The sequence below is a fragment of the Coturnix japonica genome, chromosome 5 (genome assembly GCF_054131305.1).
Source record: "Coturnix japonica strain WE chromosome 5, WE-NBRP24, whole genome shotgun sequence".
NCBI classification, from domain to species: Eukaryota; Metazoa; Chordata; class Aves; order Galliformes; family Phasianidae; genus Coturnix; species Coturnix japonica.
The window spans coordinates 31,613,870-31,627,784 of record NC_140667.1 but is presented as its reverse complement, the minus strand read 5'-3'; the positions used below and the strand labels follow the sequence as shown (position 1 = coordinate 31,627,784).

Here is a 13,915-nt window from a genome sequence, read left to right as displayed (position 1 = left end):
ATCTTTATGGGGTTTGTTTGTTTGTTTTTTCCAACATAATTGCTTTTAAATTTTTTTCCAAAATCATTTTTGAAATCTTTTTTCAAATCATTCATGAAAGTGGAATAATAACTGTGTATTCTTTCTTCTAGGATTCTCCAGAATTTGATTTACTATTTGAAAATGCTTTTGACCAATGGGTAGCAAACACAGCTTCAGAAAAATGCACATTCTTTCAGATTCTTCATCACACATGTCAGCGATATCTTACAGACAAGAAACCAGAATTTATCAACTGCCAATCTAAAATTATGGGAGGTAAGTAAATTGAAATTATTCAGTGCATTTGGACACGTAATGATGGTTTGCATGTGAGTTATTCTGTGTTTAAATATGCTTGTCTATACCTTGATATTATCTGAATATGTTAATCTGACAGTAATGAAATTGTAGACTTCACAGTTTGGCCATCAAACATCACTTCAGATTCTCCCAGTGTTTTTGCTTCTCAAAAGCTGGTTTAAGAGGTAATATCCACTACTCATCTTCTGAGAAGTCCCCTCCTACCCGGAGTAGAGGACTGCTCTATAAGATAACATCATACAATACTGCCAAAATGTGTTCCTTACTAGATTTCCTTTATGGTCTTTGAAATTTTATAAAATATCCTGAGTTGGAAGGGACCCATAAGAATCCCCAAGGCCAACTCCTTTGTTGTGTTTTTGACAGAAATCTGTTAAGGGTTTTGTTACATTTCACAACTCAGTTGTATTCTAGAGGGCAATTTCCGATATTAGGCATCAGGTTAAGAAAAAGTAAAATCTGGCCACTATGTGGTAGCTTTACCATCCACTTCCCAAATAATAGAAATTACTTTCAGGGAGAATTTTCATTTATTTTACTAAATATTGCTTAGGTAGTTAAACCTTTAGGAGGGTAGAATTTAGTTTTTTCCTGATTTCTGACAATGATCTCCTTTTTATTGGCTCTAGAATAGAAAAGTTAAAGCCTCTTACACTTTGTCCTTTCAGCTGGAATAAAATTTTATTTTTCTCTTTCAGGGAGTATGAAATTTGATGTTGCTAATCTGTCTAAGAGATCCACTTAGGTGTGGGTTTGTTTGTTTTCCCCTAGTAGGCAGTAGGCATCAAGCACAAGTATGCTGATCCTTACTCAATTATTTCTAGTAATTCTCCTCTGCTATAACACTAGCATAATTTCCTGCCTGCAATGTTTTTGTTTTTTTCTTTTGCAATCTCTTTGTTCTAAAACACCAAAAGAAAACTTGGAGGAGAAATCATCTCCAGATGTGTTTCAGCTGCCAACAGGGATGTTACCACTAATGTGCAGTCAAAATTGTTCTGTCAGTCATTCCTTTAGTGTCGGCATTCTTTCAAACTAAGAGAAAAAAACACTGTATTTTCTTCTAAGCTTCCTTTCTTTTCTTCCTATTTCATGAATCTTCCCATCATTTTCAAAAGCTTTTGGTTTACATTGTATTTAAAACTTCAAAATATATTTATCTAATTAAGATGTTCTTACTGCACTAAGTAAAAACAAACAAAAGACTATGATGGCAACTTAGAAACACTTAGTTTAAAACCTGTAGTATCAGAAAACCTAATGGAAAATCGTGAAGTATGTCACAGATTTCAAACTCATTGTGGCTGGAAAATGTAAAGCATCACTGTAGTATGCAAATAAATAAATACATAAAATTATATATATATATACACACACATTTATATAGATGGTATATCTTGACATAAACTAAATCCAGTTCTGAATTTATAACTTATCCCTTGCTCCTCCTATTAATTAACCAAAGCAATCAATTAAAAGCATTTTGAAACATCAGTGCAGTTAGTTTAGAGATGAAACATGTCGTACTATAGATGAAGCATGTCACATCATCCCCTTATGATGGCAGCCCTTGTATTTTAAATGATACTCTTTTGCTCTTTCTGAGGAATGTACGCAGCAATTTCATACTGGATGGTTAATTTATCTTCTAATACTCCAGTATTTTTATTTTTTTAGCATTATTAGAACATACGCTTGTATAATGTTATAGATATTATAATAATATCTATATGTTATAGATATTTAAGTTATATATGTGTGTGTATCTCGTCATTATTGCTTATTTTCAGATACAAACCCCCCCCAAAACAAACAAACAAACAAACAAACAAAAAACAACCACTGAACATTTTCTCAACTGGAACCAAGGATGAAAGTAGTTTTGAAGGAATTGTTTACAATTGAGTCTTTTTGCCTTCCTAAAGGTCAGGAGTGAAGAAAGTGAAATTCAAGCTATTTATGTTTCTGCAGGAATTACCTAAGAGCTTAGTCTTAAGTGAATAGTTGTCATCTTCTATGGAACTGCAGATCCTCTCATTTACTTCCTCATTTTAACTTGCCACTCACAAAAAAACTTCTTCCTAGTGGTCTGAGTCTTCATCTCCCAAACAATTTTTTTGCTTTGCTGTTTTCTGAGTATAAAGTAAGGATACAGTCTTTGGAGTTTGTCTACAGTGTTGTCTGAAACTTGATTAATGGCATTAGTAATTACAGTGATATTATGATCTGGTGAAAGCTGTGGGTGCGAATTCTTAGAACAAAGAACAAATTCAAATTTTGAAAACAACATTCCTCCTGGTATTACCTTTTATTAAATATTTCAAGTTCCTCTCTTAGTAGAAGAGACTTATCTGTGCCTAACAGGAGATTTCTAGATAACGCTTTGTAGAAGTAAAGACAGACAGGCATTTATATGGGAGGGAGAGTGGTCTTATTATTTATAGTAGGAAATGCTTTTTAATTATGTATGTTTCTAATGTGTGGGTAACGACACTGGAATGCGTCTAATCTGAGGTATCATTGTGCTACAAAGACTGTTAGTAAGTAGCAAAACTAATCGAAAACAAAAACAAACCTAAGATAAATTCTGTGCCTCTAATGATAAACAGTTGCTGCCACCTTCAGGCACTTTTTAGAACTGCAGAAGGAAGCAAGAAGGTGGAAATAAGGTGATGATCTTGCTTTTTGTTTGTTCTAAGCTTTGCCCTATAAGCTGTAGTTATTAAAATATCCTTTGAAGCCGAAATAAATATATCTTTGCGTGTGTAACCTTTTCTCTAGGACAACTGACAAGATTTCTTAGTGGATAACTCTTCTCTAGGAATATATTGCCAGTGTGGAAATGGTAATGAGTTTCTTTTTTTTTTTTTTTTTGTAAGCTATTGACTCATCTTAGCTTCAGCTATCAAGGAACAGGACTTCATGGTATTTTTATTAATTCTGTGGATTTAACTGAGAATGAAATTTCTACATGAAAAAAGCCAATTTGAATTCAGCTCTTCTGTCATATTTTAGAAATCAGCTCAGGACTGGAAGCTTTAGAATGTAGATTTCACAGAAGTTTTGCAGTTTGTCAGTAACTGTTAGCTTTAAAACAAAATACTTTGTGTTATCTGGATACATTTTATACATTAGAAGTGATGTTCATGAGTGATATATTTTTGGAATAAGCCATTTGAGACCGAGTAAATATGTGTTGGCTTCCTTCTTACTGTTCAGGTTGAATGAATGACTTCAGAAGACACATGAAATTAGGAATTAGGATTGGAAGGAAGACTAAAGCTCCTCCTGGCCCCTCTTCTTTCAAATATCTGATAGTGTTTTCACTTCATAACTGATAGTCACTGAAAAAATGTGTACCTGACCATGTGAGCCTAACAGACTTGCACTTGTAAATTAATTCTTTTACTGTGAATTAATGTGAAGATACTGTGACAAAATTGATTTATGTATTAAAACAAACAAGCAAAAAAAACTATCACTTGTTTTTGATAGTATTTTGTTGTTTTGAAATATCTGAGACAGACTGTCACTGGTTTTTTTTTCCTCCTAATTACTAATAGCAAATTTTCTGGTCAGTAGACTTTTATTTGTATTGTAAACACTAATTTGGATTTGTCCTATTTTATATGAATATATTAAATTCAAGTATAAAACTAAGTTTAAATTTCTCAGTTTGGAAAAGAGCAAGAAAATGAAAAATAAGGAAATGATTCAAGTTAAGAATTCCTTTCCTTATATCTGATCCTCAATGTGATAACATCCTGTCCCAGCATCGATGCCAGTGTTTAAAAACATCAACAGAAGTACACTGGAAACATAGAAGGTAATTTTTTTTATCAAATGCATCAATGATTTTTCAGTTTTACTTTTAACATTTGTGCAATGTATTTTCCAGTTTTTAATTGTTGATTTCTGATTTCTGTATTTTTCTAATTTCTGCAACTTCTAAACTTTTAGATTTCATTTCAGCAAAGAAAGGTGGGGCATCAGAACTGTACGGTGATATTGAACCCTAGAAAATAATGATGTTTCTGAAAGTAATTGTTGAAAAATTATTAACAGTATGTCATCTTTTTAAATTTGAAATTTATTATTAGTAAGTAAGTTTAAGACAAGGATTGAGGTTAGAAAACAAAAAAGCACATAGCTTTGGCAAATCTTTTAATGCACTGCTTACATAAAAATATTGAAAAGATTGATAAAATAATGATTGTTTTCATCTGTAAATAAATAACGTACAAAGTTTGGAAGCACTTGTTCTTCTGGTCAAGAAAGTATTGTATATAGTAAGTATAGTAAGTATTGAACCTTAGGAGAAGGCTCCGTTATGTGTATTCATTCCAGTTTACCTACTGGGATGGCAAGGCCCCTTAAGAAGGCATTAATTTATACTGGTAGATAAAGCAGTAAACAAACCACAAGTCTGATTCACTGTGACAGTTCTGTTTTCTTATTTGCAGTTTTTCTCTCCTTTGTAAATAAAATCCAGTTGGCTTATAATGCAGTTCTACTGAACTGCTATATAGCATCTGAAGTGCATTCCAGCACCTTTGAGCCCTATGCTTGTTTGCATTTTGTGTGCCTATGTCTCTGCTTTTGTTTTCTTTTGTCTTTTTCCTGAGAGGTTGCATTTAAACTTGTTGTCTGTTGTTGCTTGCAAGTTTCTATACTGTTGGTTAGGGTGGTAGTGGTTATTGTTTTTTTGTTTGTTTGTTTTTTAATTAAAGTTCTGCCTAAAAAATACTTCTGTGGAAGAAAATGAGCAGCCCATGAAAATGAAATTGATGGAGAAATCGGTTTCTGAATGTCAGTCACAATAAAAATCTGATTTCAGGAGAAAGCCTTGTCACAGTCTCACCCACAACAAGTTTGTGTGGTTCCACTGCTGCAGTTCAGTGAACATGAGATATCATATACTCCATTGTAAAACGTTGCTATATTATGATACATATATATATGTGTTGCTAGATAACAAAATATAACTGCACGGACTCACAAGCTAGTGCTGTCACTGATAAAAACTTTGTAATATCATTGAAGTATTCTTGGGAGATGATATTTGCTGTGTATCCCTAAACAAACTTGCTGAATAATAATTAATTTGATGGCCATTTCAGAATGCTCAGTTTGCTATGACAGTAATTTTTCTAGGATACAATTTATTGATTTCATGTCTTTGACTTCAAAGTATTTAAACTCACTCATAAAATTCAAAACAGGTTGCCTTTGTACAACTCTCTCTCATTATAGACTTAATGAATTGTATTGCTTCTGTGCAGCTGATGGAACCTGACATGTTGAGGGAGAAAAAGTTTGATAGGGGGCATCACAGCTTTGATTTCAAGGGGCAAAGTCTGATCAAATCTGAAATAACAATCCCTAAAAATACCTAGCTTTCCTATTTTTGAAGGAATAAATCAGCAGCTGGTCCAAATTACTTAACGACCAGTTATAACTACTAATCCTGGTAAATCTTGTGCTGCTATCAGACTATGAACTAACTTGGTGAAGTTATTGGTCTCATCTCTGTGTTCCTGTAGAAACATTTCTTTGTTGAAAGGATGTATAGCTGATGAATTTACACAGCATTTTCCATATCCTCTTCAATTCCAGACCACCAACAAGATATGATATCAGAAGATTTCTTTGATTCTTTGGGAAGGCCTCAATTTAAATGTGTGCATGCACTTATATGAACAATGTCTTCTGTTTCCAACTCCTCTCCTTCCCTCCCTCTGAAGGACTAATGTTAAAATGATGCTTTATAGCTAACTATGGATTTCAACAGGAATTTGGAGTTCTCTCAAGTGTTGACTTAAACTTGCATTTAGGGAAGTCATTGTCTTTTTTACTTTAGCAGGTTATATAGTACTATGAAGTTCAACAATACCCTTCAGATTTCCCCTGCCATCCTGCAGGTTCTTAATTTACTGTGAACGTCAACTCATTTTATTTTTTCTTTGAATTATATACTTTGGACAAAATACTGAATTAGGTGCATGTATTAAATGGAATTAGTTGTATCTGATCTACTAAATCTATACTTCAAAATAACATGCAATATTTGCCTCTGTTTTTCTATTCAAAGTTACTCTGAACTATCATTACCATTAAACAGTAGTAAAAGATTCATTTGTGTCAAAAGAAGTGACCTACCCACATCAAAGCTGTGGAAACTAGTGAAGTAATACATTAGAGATCACTTATTCTGATACCTACTTTCCCAAGCAGGGTCAGGTTTTTACAAAGCTGAAAACATTGATCTGTGCCTTGAGAACACAGGGGTTTTGATGTTGTATATGTGTACAAGCTAAAAGATGTGACACGTCTGTGCTAGTACTGCCACCTGCAGCTGAACACTCATTTGTTTGATTAAATTCTGATCTGCTTGAAAATTCTTGTTTTCTGCTCAGGCTATGGCCTTTTGTTCAATATGAATTTTCTCACTGTGAAAATAGAACTTACAACTGCAGATTCAAGGGATACAATGGAAATGTCTAGTTGTAGTATAGGGAATCTGCAGAGGTGCTCCTAATCTTGGAAACAGTTTTCATGCAAATTAAGAACTTTATACAAAGAAAATTGTCAAGATTATTATAAGACTGTCTAGTATTTCTGAGTCTAAGATTTTGAAGAATTTAGATATAACTTCTTCAGTGAAGGGAAGTTATTTTTTAATTGAAAATATAACTTTTCAGCATATTTACCTCTCTCAAGACCTTCAGTTTTAAATAGATGCTTTAATGGTGCAATGGCTTTGTTCCTGGATGATGAGTTCACAGTCAGTCAACAAAACATGAAATAGTTAAGATTAAGTCATTCTTTTTAATTAAAGTCCCTATTTCCAAATTTATGTTGAACTTGTAGGGACACCAGCATGTACTAGTAAAAATAGTACACATGGGCAAGAAGAGTAGATATGCTGTGTTCATGAATTTTATACTGATCACTGGTACTCTTTTAATCTTACTTCATTTAGTAATGCAAGTCCAGTTTTATTGCAGATCAATAGGAAGCATAAATAGCTTGTTTTCTTATTTCTTTTTAAGTTGTTTTGGTGTGATACACAGAGCTTCTTAATTACTGATAATAAACTCAGTTATTTCTTCTCAGAACAGAAGATAATTGCTAAATACATGCACAATTAAAAATTAAATGCCTGTGTTCACAAGTCAATTACTGTGAAGTTTTACCGCTTATGTACTTATAAAACCTTGGGTTGAAATGAAATAGTTTTGACATGATTAATAGAGAACATGATGAAATTTTTGTGAATGTATGTTAAAACAGTTCATGCGAACTACAATAACACTATCTCAGGAGACAAATTACTTTAGTAAATCAATTAATTTCCATGTTGGTTGATGATAGTGTCTGTATATCTTTAAAGTACCATGTATGCTGGATTAAGAATGCACCTTTTTATGCCTTCTCTGACATAGTTTGTGATTGTAAGAACAAAAAACCTAAAAATGAAGTTGACGGGAACTTTGGTGCTTCCTGGAAAATGTTGTTTCTTTGGTGTTTCTCTTTATCTGGAATTTAAGCCTCCAAGATAACTGGTCTAAGGGCACTCATACAAAGTCTGCTGTTTCTGCACCTTTGGGCCTGATGCATGATGTGTAATTACACAAGTCACTTACTGAATTTTCTAAGGAAAAAAGGGGAGTTTAATTCCAGAAGTTTAAATACTGCTGCAAAAATTTAAAATGAAAGCTCTGATTTGCTTTAAAAAAAAAAAAATAAATAAAATTACTGGACTGTATAGCTATTAATTGATTTGAAAATATGAATGTTAAATTCCTTTTCAGATGATAAGACAATTTCATATAAGACAAAATATCATTGAAAATGCTGTATTAAAAGCTACCCCATTAAGCCAATCATTTGAACAAACAAAAATAAATTTGTAGTATGTTTGTGTTTTTAATAGCATATTTGCTGTTGAAAAATACCGAATTAAACCCAGTGTCCTTTTTTATTTTAGTATCATATAAAAGTTGACCTAAACATACACATTCTGCTTATTATATGCTTAATTTCATAACATTTGCAAGAGGAGTAAAACACTACCAAAATATGCATAGGGATGAACTGATGTTCTGAGTTCCTTTTTAAAAGAGGCCACTTGCATATGGAGGAAGGGGGCTAATGGCAGTTTTTGCATGTCTACTTGTTTATTTTACATATTTTTTAAGTGGTTCTGTGCACCTCAGTTGGTTGAAATAAATTTAAATTATTTTCATCTTAGTAGATGTAGTTCAGGCAGTTTTGGCGTTCAGTCACAGAACTAACTTCTCCAAAAATTTGGAATGTTGGTAATTACTTCCTGTAAAGCAGCTTGAAAGTTTTGCAGCTTGTAGGAAGAATTTTATGTGATAGGAATTCAGTTCATAGGAACACTTCTCCAGTCAATCTAGTACAAATGTTACTATTTAGAGATACTAATGTAAGAACAAAGTGTAATCATTTGTATCAGAAACCACCTACGTGTGCTCTAGGAATAGACTGATGGAATTCAGTAGACTACTGAGACATGAGTTTTTGTGTTGATCCCATACAGAATAGGATTGTTTGTTTGTTTGTGTACATTTCAGGTCAGCAATCTGTTAGCTTCTATTCCCCAACAAGTTTTAAGGCTTTAGATAACTATGAGTTTTATGAAATTCTCCACATACTTTGTTTCACTGGAATTCTGTGTAAGTTTTCTGACTGCAACCACACAGTTGAGTGCTTTCTTTTAAAAAGCTAGCACTGGTTTGTAGAAGAGGTACAAGAGGCCTCAAATCACTCCACCAAATAAAGCAAAAAAAAAAAAAAAAAAAAGAAAAAAGGAAACTATTTCCAATGCAGTATTGCCTAGTATGCCTGTTTACAGGAAATGTGACCTGAACAAAAGCCAAAATAAGCTTCCAAGAAAAATTAGTGGAACTGGCTTTAAACAAGCAAGCTATGAACAAAGTAGCAACTGACTGAGAAACAGTGAAGTAAGAAAACATACAGTATTTAAAGTGGTTTGACTGATTTTATAACCAGACTTCTCAGGGGCTAAACAGAGACTACTGGAAAAGGTGAAGTTTCACTTATGTCATAACAAATGGCAGCTCAAAGTATTCTTAGATATTCATGGTCCTAGTTATAATAACAGTTTTCTAAATGCAGCTTCTTTGTTCTGTGCAAAAATGAAGAATTCTGTAGATGTTCCATATCTCATACGCATTTAATTTTTAATTACTAATGTGTGTAGAATAAGCAGCATTTATAGACGTGTAATCAGGAGGTCAGCTTGGTATTTCTATTACTGATTCATCTTCCATGAGTCAGCATATGTTGGATTGTTGGGTCTTCCCTGCACCTCCATATAGTTCTGTTTTAGTTGATTGAAATTGCAAGGCAGTTATTTTTCTCAAGAGTTTATATGTCTGTAGTTTGTACTCTTGTTTCATAGGCTATCTGGAGCAAACTCTGGTTTCACTACTCAGTGTTTGTTTGCTGTTTCTAAGGAAAAAGGTATTATCCGCAAAATAAGGCTCAATTGATCTTTTGTTCTTGATTTTCCTAATTAAACTAGTAGCAAAATAATCATTCAATGTAGTGTTTGGGAGCTATTTATTAACCTACAATTATTCTTAAGTGACCACGCCGCTCAGATTAACAGTAAGGGTAATGTAAGGTTTTGTTGATTTATAGTTGTCTTTGTATGTCCATAAGAACAACAAGCTCTGTTTTAACAAAAATTTACTATGCTGCTCAATTTTAGATTTGAGTTCTCAAATTGCTGTTGAGCTAGTTTTATACTTTTACCAGCATAATGAATTTGAATGTTACATATTTATGTTTAATACTGTGAAGAGACTACGTGAATATACTGTTCACCGCTAGAAAACTAGCGGTGCCCTTGATGTGCCCAGTATTTTATACTCTACCTGCTCTACCTGTATTGACTTCCTGTCATTCACATTGACTTTGTGAATGTCTACATAAGTAATTACCATAAGGTAGATTAAACTTTAAAGATTTTGCAGTTCTATTGGAAGACATCACAGAATTTTCATATCTCCAATTAGGGGAAAGCTGATATTTTACTCGTCTTTTTTGCTGAAAAGGTTAAAGCGTGGTACGTACATTTTTGTCATATGTGAATTTTAATACATACCTGTTCATACTGAAAATGTACAACACTGGGTGAGGAGTTTTCAGTTTGTAAAGTTGTACATATAATAAACATTCTTCAGCAATTCCTCCACCAAAGAAAATAAGCTCTTCTATTGAGAAGCAGTATATAAAACAGAGACTGGAATGAATGTTTAGAAATGGTAAATGAAGGGGAGAAATTCAGTTCTATCAAACCCTTGTAGAAACTGCTATACTATATTCCAGATAAGAAAAAGATAATGTAATTAACAGATTTGGATGGTGAAGCTAAGGGCTTAGATGATATTAAACCTTGCTGTAACTTAAAATATGATCTGTTAAATTAATGAAGTTATCTCATGAAATCATGACCAGTACTTCATGTGGACAGTGTATGAAGCATGACATTGAATGACTGTAGCAATAGTGTTTGGATGGACTTGTATGTGAAAGTTGATTAGGGTGATTATATAATATGGAAGACAGTGGTTGAATTTATAAGCAGTGTCCTTCAGAGATATAGTTCTCAAGCACAGATTCATGTTGGGTGAAGAATGGCTTGAGAACAGCCTTAAAGAGAAGGATTTGGGAATGTCGATTGATGAGAGATTCAACATGAGCCAGCAATGGGTGCTTGCAGCCCAGAAAGAGAACTGTATCCTGCGTAGCATCATAAGAAGTGTAACCAGCATGTCAAGGGAGGTTATTCCGCCCCTTTGCTCTGTTTTTGTGAGGCCCCACCTGGAGTATTGTGTCCAATTCTGGAGCCTCCAACACAAGAAGAACATGGAGCTGGTGGAATGGGTCCGAAGGAGAACCACAAAGATGATCAGAGGTCTGGAGTGCAAGTAATGTCCTCTGCAAGGACAGACTGAGATAGCTGGGGCTCTTTGGCCTGGAGAAGAGAAGGTTCAGAGGAGACCTGATAGTGGCCTTTCCAGTACCTGAAGGGGGCCTGATAAAGCTGGGAAGGAACTTTTTACAAGAGCAGGTAGCAACAGGATAAGAAGAAATGGTTATAAACTAGAAAAGGGTAGATTTAGACTAGATATTAGAAAGAAATTCTTTACTGTGATAATGGTGAGATACTGGAACAGGTTGCTCAGTGAGGTTGTGGGTGTTCGCTGGACAGGGCTTTGAGCAACCTGATCTGGAGGGATATATCCCTGACTATAGCAGATGATCTTTAAGGTCCCTTCGAACCCAAACCATTTTATGATTCTTTGGAACACTGTAACTGTTTCAAAGAAAGTTACTCTATATTAAGATGAGAGCATTTGAAAGAAGCTGTACATTTGAATCTGTGTAATGGATTTATTAGAGTAAATTCCTGAAATACTATAGGAGCATAAGGCTTAAAAAAACAACACATAGTTAACCTTTGTCCACTGCTTCCTTATACTCTCCAAGTATTACACTGTAGCACGTTTTTTGTTTGTTTGTTTGTTTTTACAGCTTACAAATAATACGGTTTCATTGAATACAGTAACTAATCCTACCATCAAAAATGCAACTAGATGATAAAGTGGCAAGTGATGCATTCACTCTAGGACAGTATATATGAAAACATATTTAATATGAAACATACCGATATATATGTAGTTGTTCTAACTGCTTATTTTGATATTGCAGGAAACAGCATACTCCATTCAGCTGCAGACAGCGTGACAAGTGCAGTACAGAAGGCAAGTCAGGCTTTGAATGAGCGTGGTGAGAGACTAGGTCGAACAGAAGAAAAGACAGAGGAACTGAAAAATAGTGCTCAGCAGTTTGCAGAAACTGCGCACAAGGTAAGATTTTGGTGGAATAAGGCTCTCAGTAGGTAAAAGGCTCTTTTTAAAAAACTCCTTTATTGAGAGGGGAGGAAGGTGTTGAAAGAATTGCAGTCACTGCGTACGATCTCTTTTCTTTCTCAGTGTCTGAATGGAGATAAGCCCTGTTCTTCAGGGGTCAGTGCTGGGACAAATACTCTTTAATATCTTCATCAGTGACATTAACAGTGGAGTTGAATGTGCCCTCACCAAGTTAGCTGATGACACCAAGCTCTGGGGTGCAGTCAACACACCAGAAGGACAGGATTACGTCCAGAGAGATCTAGACAGGCTTGAGCAGTGGGCCCAGGTGAACCACATGAGGTTCCTTCCAACTCTAAGGATTCTGTGACTCTTTGTTTTTTACTTGAGTGATTTCTGCTTTTTAACTTCTGTGCATGGATCTGTAGCCAAACTGCTTGGAGAAGAGATCAGAACTTAATATAAAAGGTTACATATCCATCTTGGTGGATAAAAGGATTTTGGCTTTATTGTGCTTATGCCAAACAATCCCTTTGGATGAGTTGCATCAGGGGATGTACAAGTTGAATGTTATGAAGCATTTCTTCTCACAAAGAGTGTTAATGCATTGGAATAGGCTGCTTGGCAAAGTGGTGGAGTAACCATCCATGGTGGTTTTGAAGTGAAGTGCAGATGGGGCACTGAGGAACAGTGGACGGTAACAGTGTTGACAGACTAGATTATCTTAGTGGCCTTTTCCAACTTTAGTGATTTTATGCACTTCCAGTAATCCGTATTGCATTTATAGTATATTAGTGCTAGAAATCTTGGATTGTTACCTTTCAGATCTATATGAAACTCTCTCTTAAATAGTCACGAATACAGAACATCTTCATTAAAAAAATAGTTGTCATCTTTCTGAATGCTTATTAAATGTAATATGATTTTTGCAATATTTTTAATGAAAATATTTTCGGTACTGTTTCCCTAAGCCTTAAATTGCATATACGAGGTGCAGTAGGTCTGCAATTTTGCATCTGTTATCTCACAAAAATGCATAGGACAGCTACCCCGCAGTGTATTTTGTTGGGAAGACTTGATTTCTGGCAGAAATGGTGAATGCTTTGAAGCAAATCTGAGTTTTTGTTTTGATTGCCTTGTAACAGCTAAAGGTTGCCTTCAGTAAAAAATAAAAATTGTCAGCTCATAATTAATTTCATCACTATAGTATTATGACTGAATAAGAATTTCTCTTACAGCTTAATTTGTGAATGTCTGGATTGTACTTTGGCTATGTCTCAGGCTATTTTAAGATATATACAACCTTGTACAGATGGTGGAAGATTCATGGCATGGGAATGATCTTTCTAGCTTATTTAAAATATATCTTAGTCACCTGATGGCAGAAAAAAATAAATAAATTAGTTTGCACCAGAAACAGTATTGCACCATATGGACTGGTCTCACTTATGTAAAGTCTTGAACTTTTTTTAACCTCCTTTCTCTCTGAAAAACTGCAATGCTGGTGGGTAATGGAGAAGGTCAAATTCTGTATAAAAATATTTGCTGTCACATTTGCCTACTAAAGAATGATTTTCTTGAAAAATCTCTGATTTTTAGAGTGGGGAAAAGAATGTGTTGTTTGGGCTTTTTACATGTTGAAA

At 34.3% G+C, this 13,915-nt stretch overlaps 1 protein-coding gene across 7 annotated transcripts in view; it reads left to right on the top strand.

Annotated features, from left to right (window-relative positions):
- STXBP6 (syntaxin binding protein 6) overlaps positions 1-13,915 on the top strand; it is a 69,108-nt gene that overhangs the window by 51,321 nt on the left and 3,872 nt on the right. For 3 of the 7 annotated variants that reach the window (XM_015864903.3, XM_085550416.1, XM_085550415.1), the window contains 2 exons: positions 132-297; positions 12,112-12,269. In XM_015864903.3, coding sequence (XP_015720389.1) covers positions 132-297; positions 12,112-12,269 — 324 coding nt within the window. Of the gene's footprint in view, positions 1-131; positions 298-3,123; positions 3,188-3,561; positions 3,815-4,017; positions 4,169-12,111; positions 12,270-13,915 lie in introns of those variants that run through there. The other 4 variants (XR_014947194.1, XR_014947195.1, XM_085550417.1 and 1 more) reach the window with 4 other exon arrangements.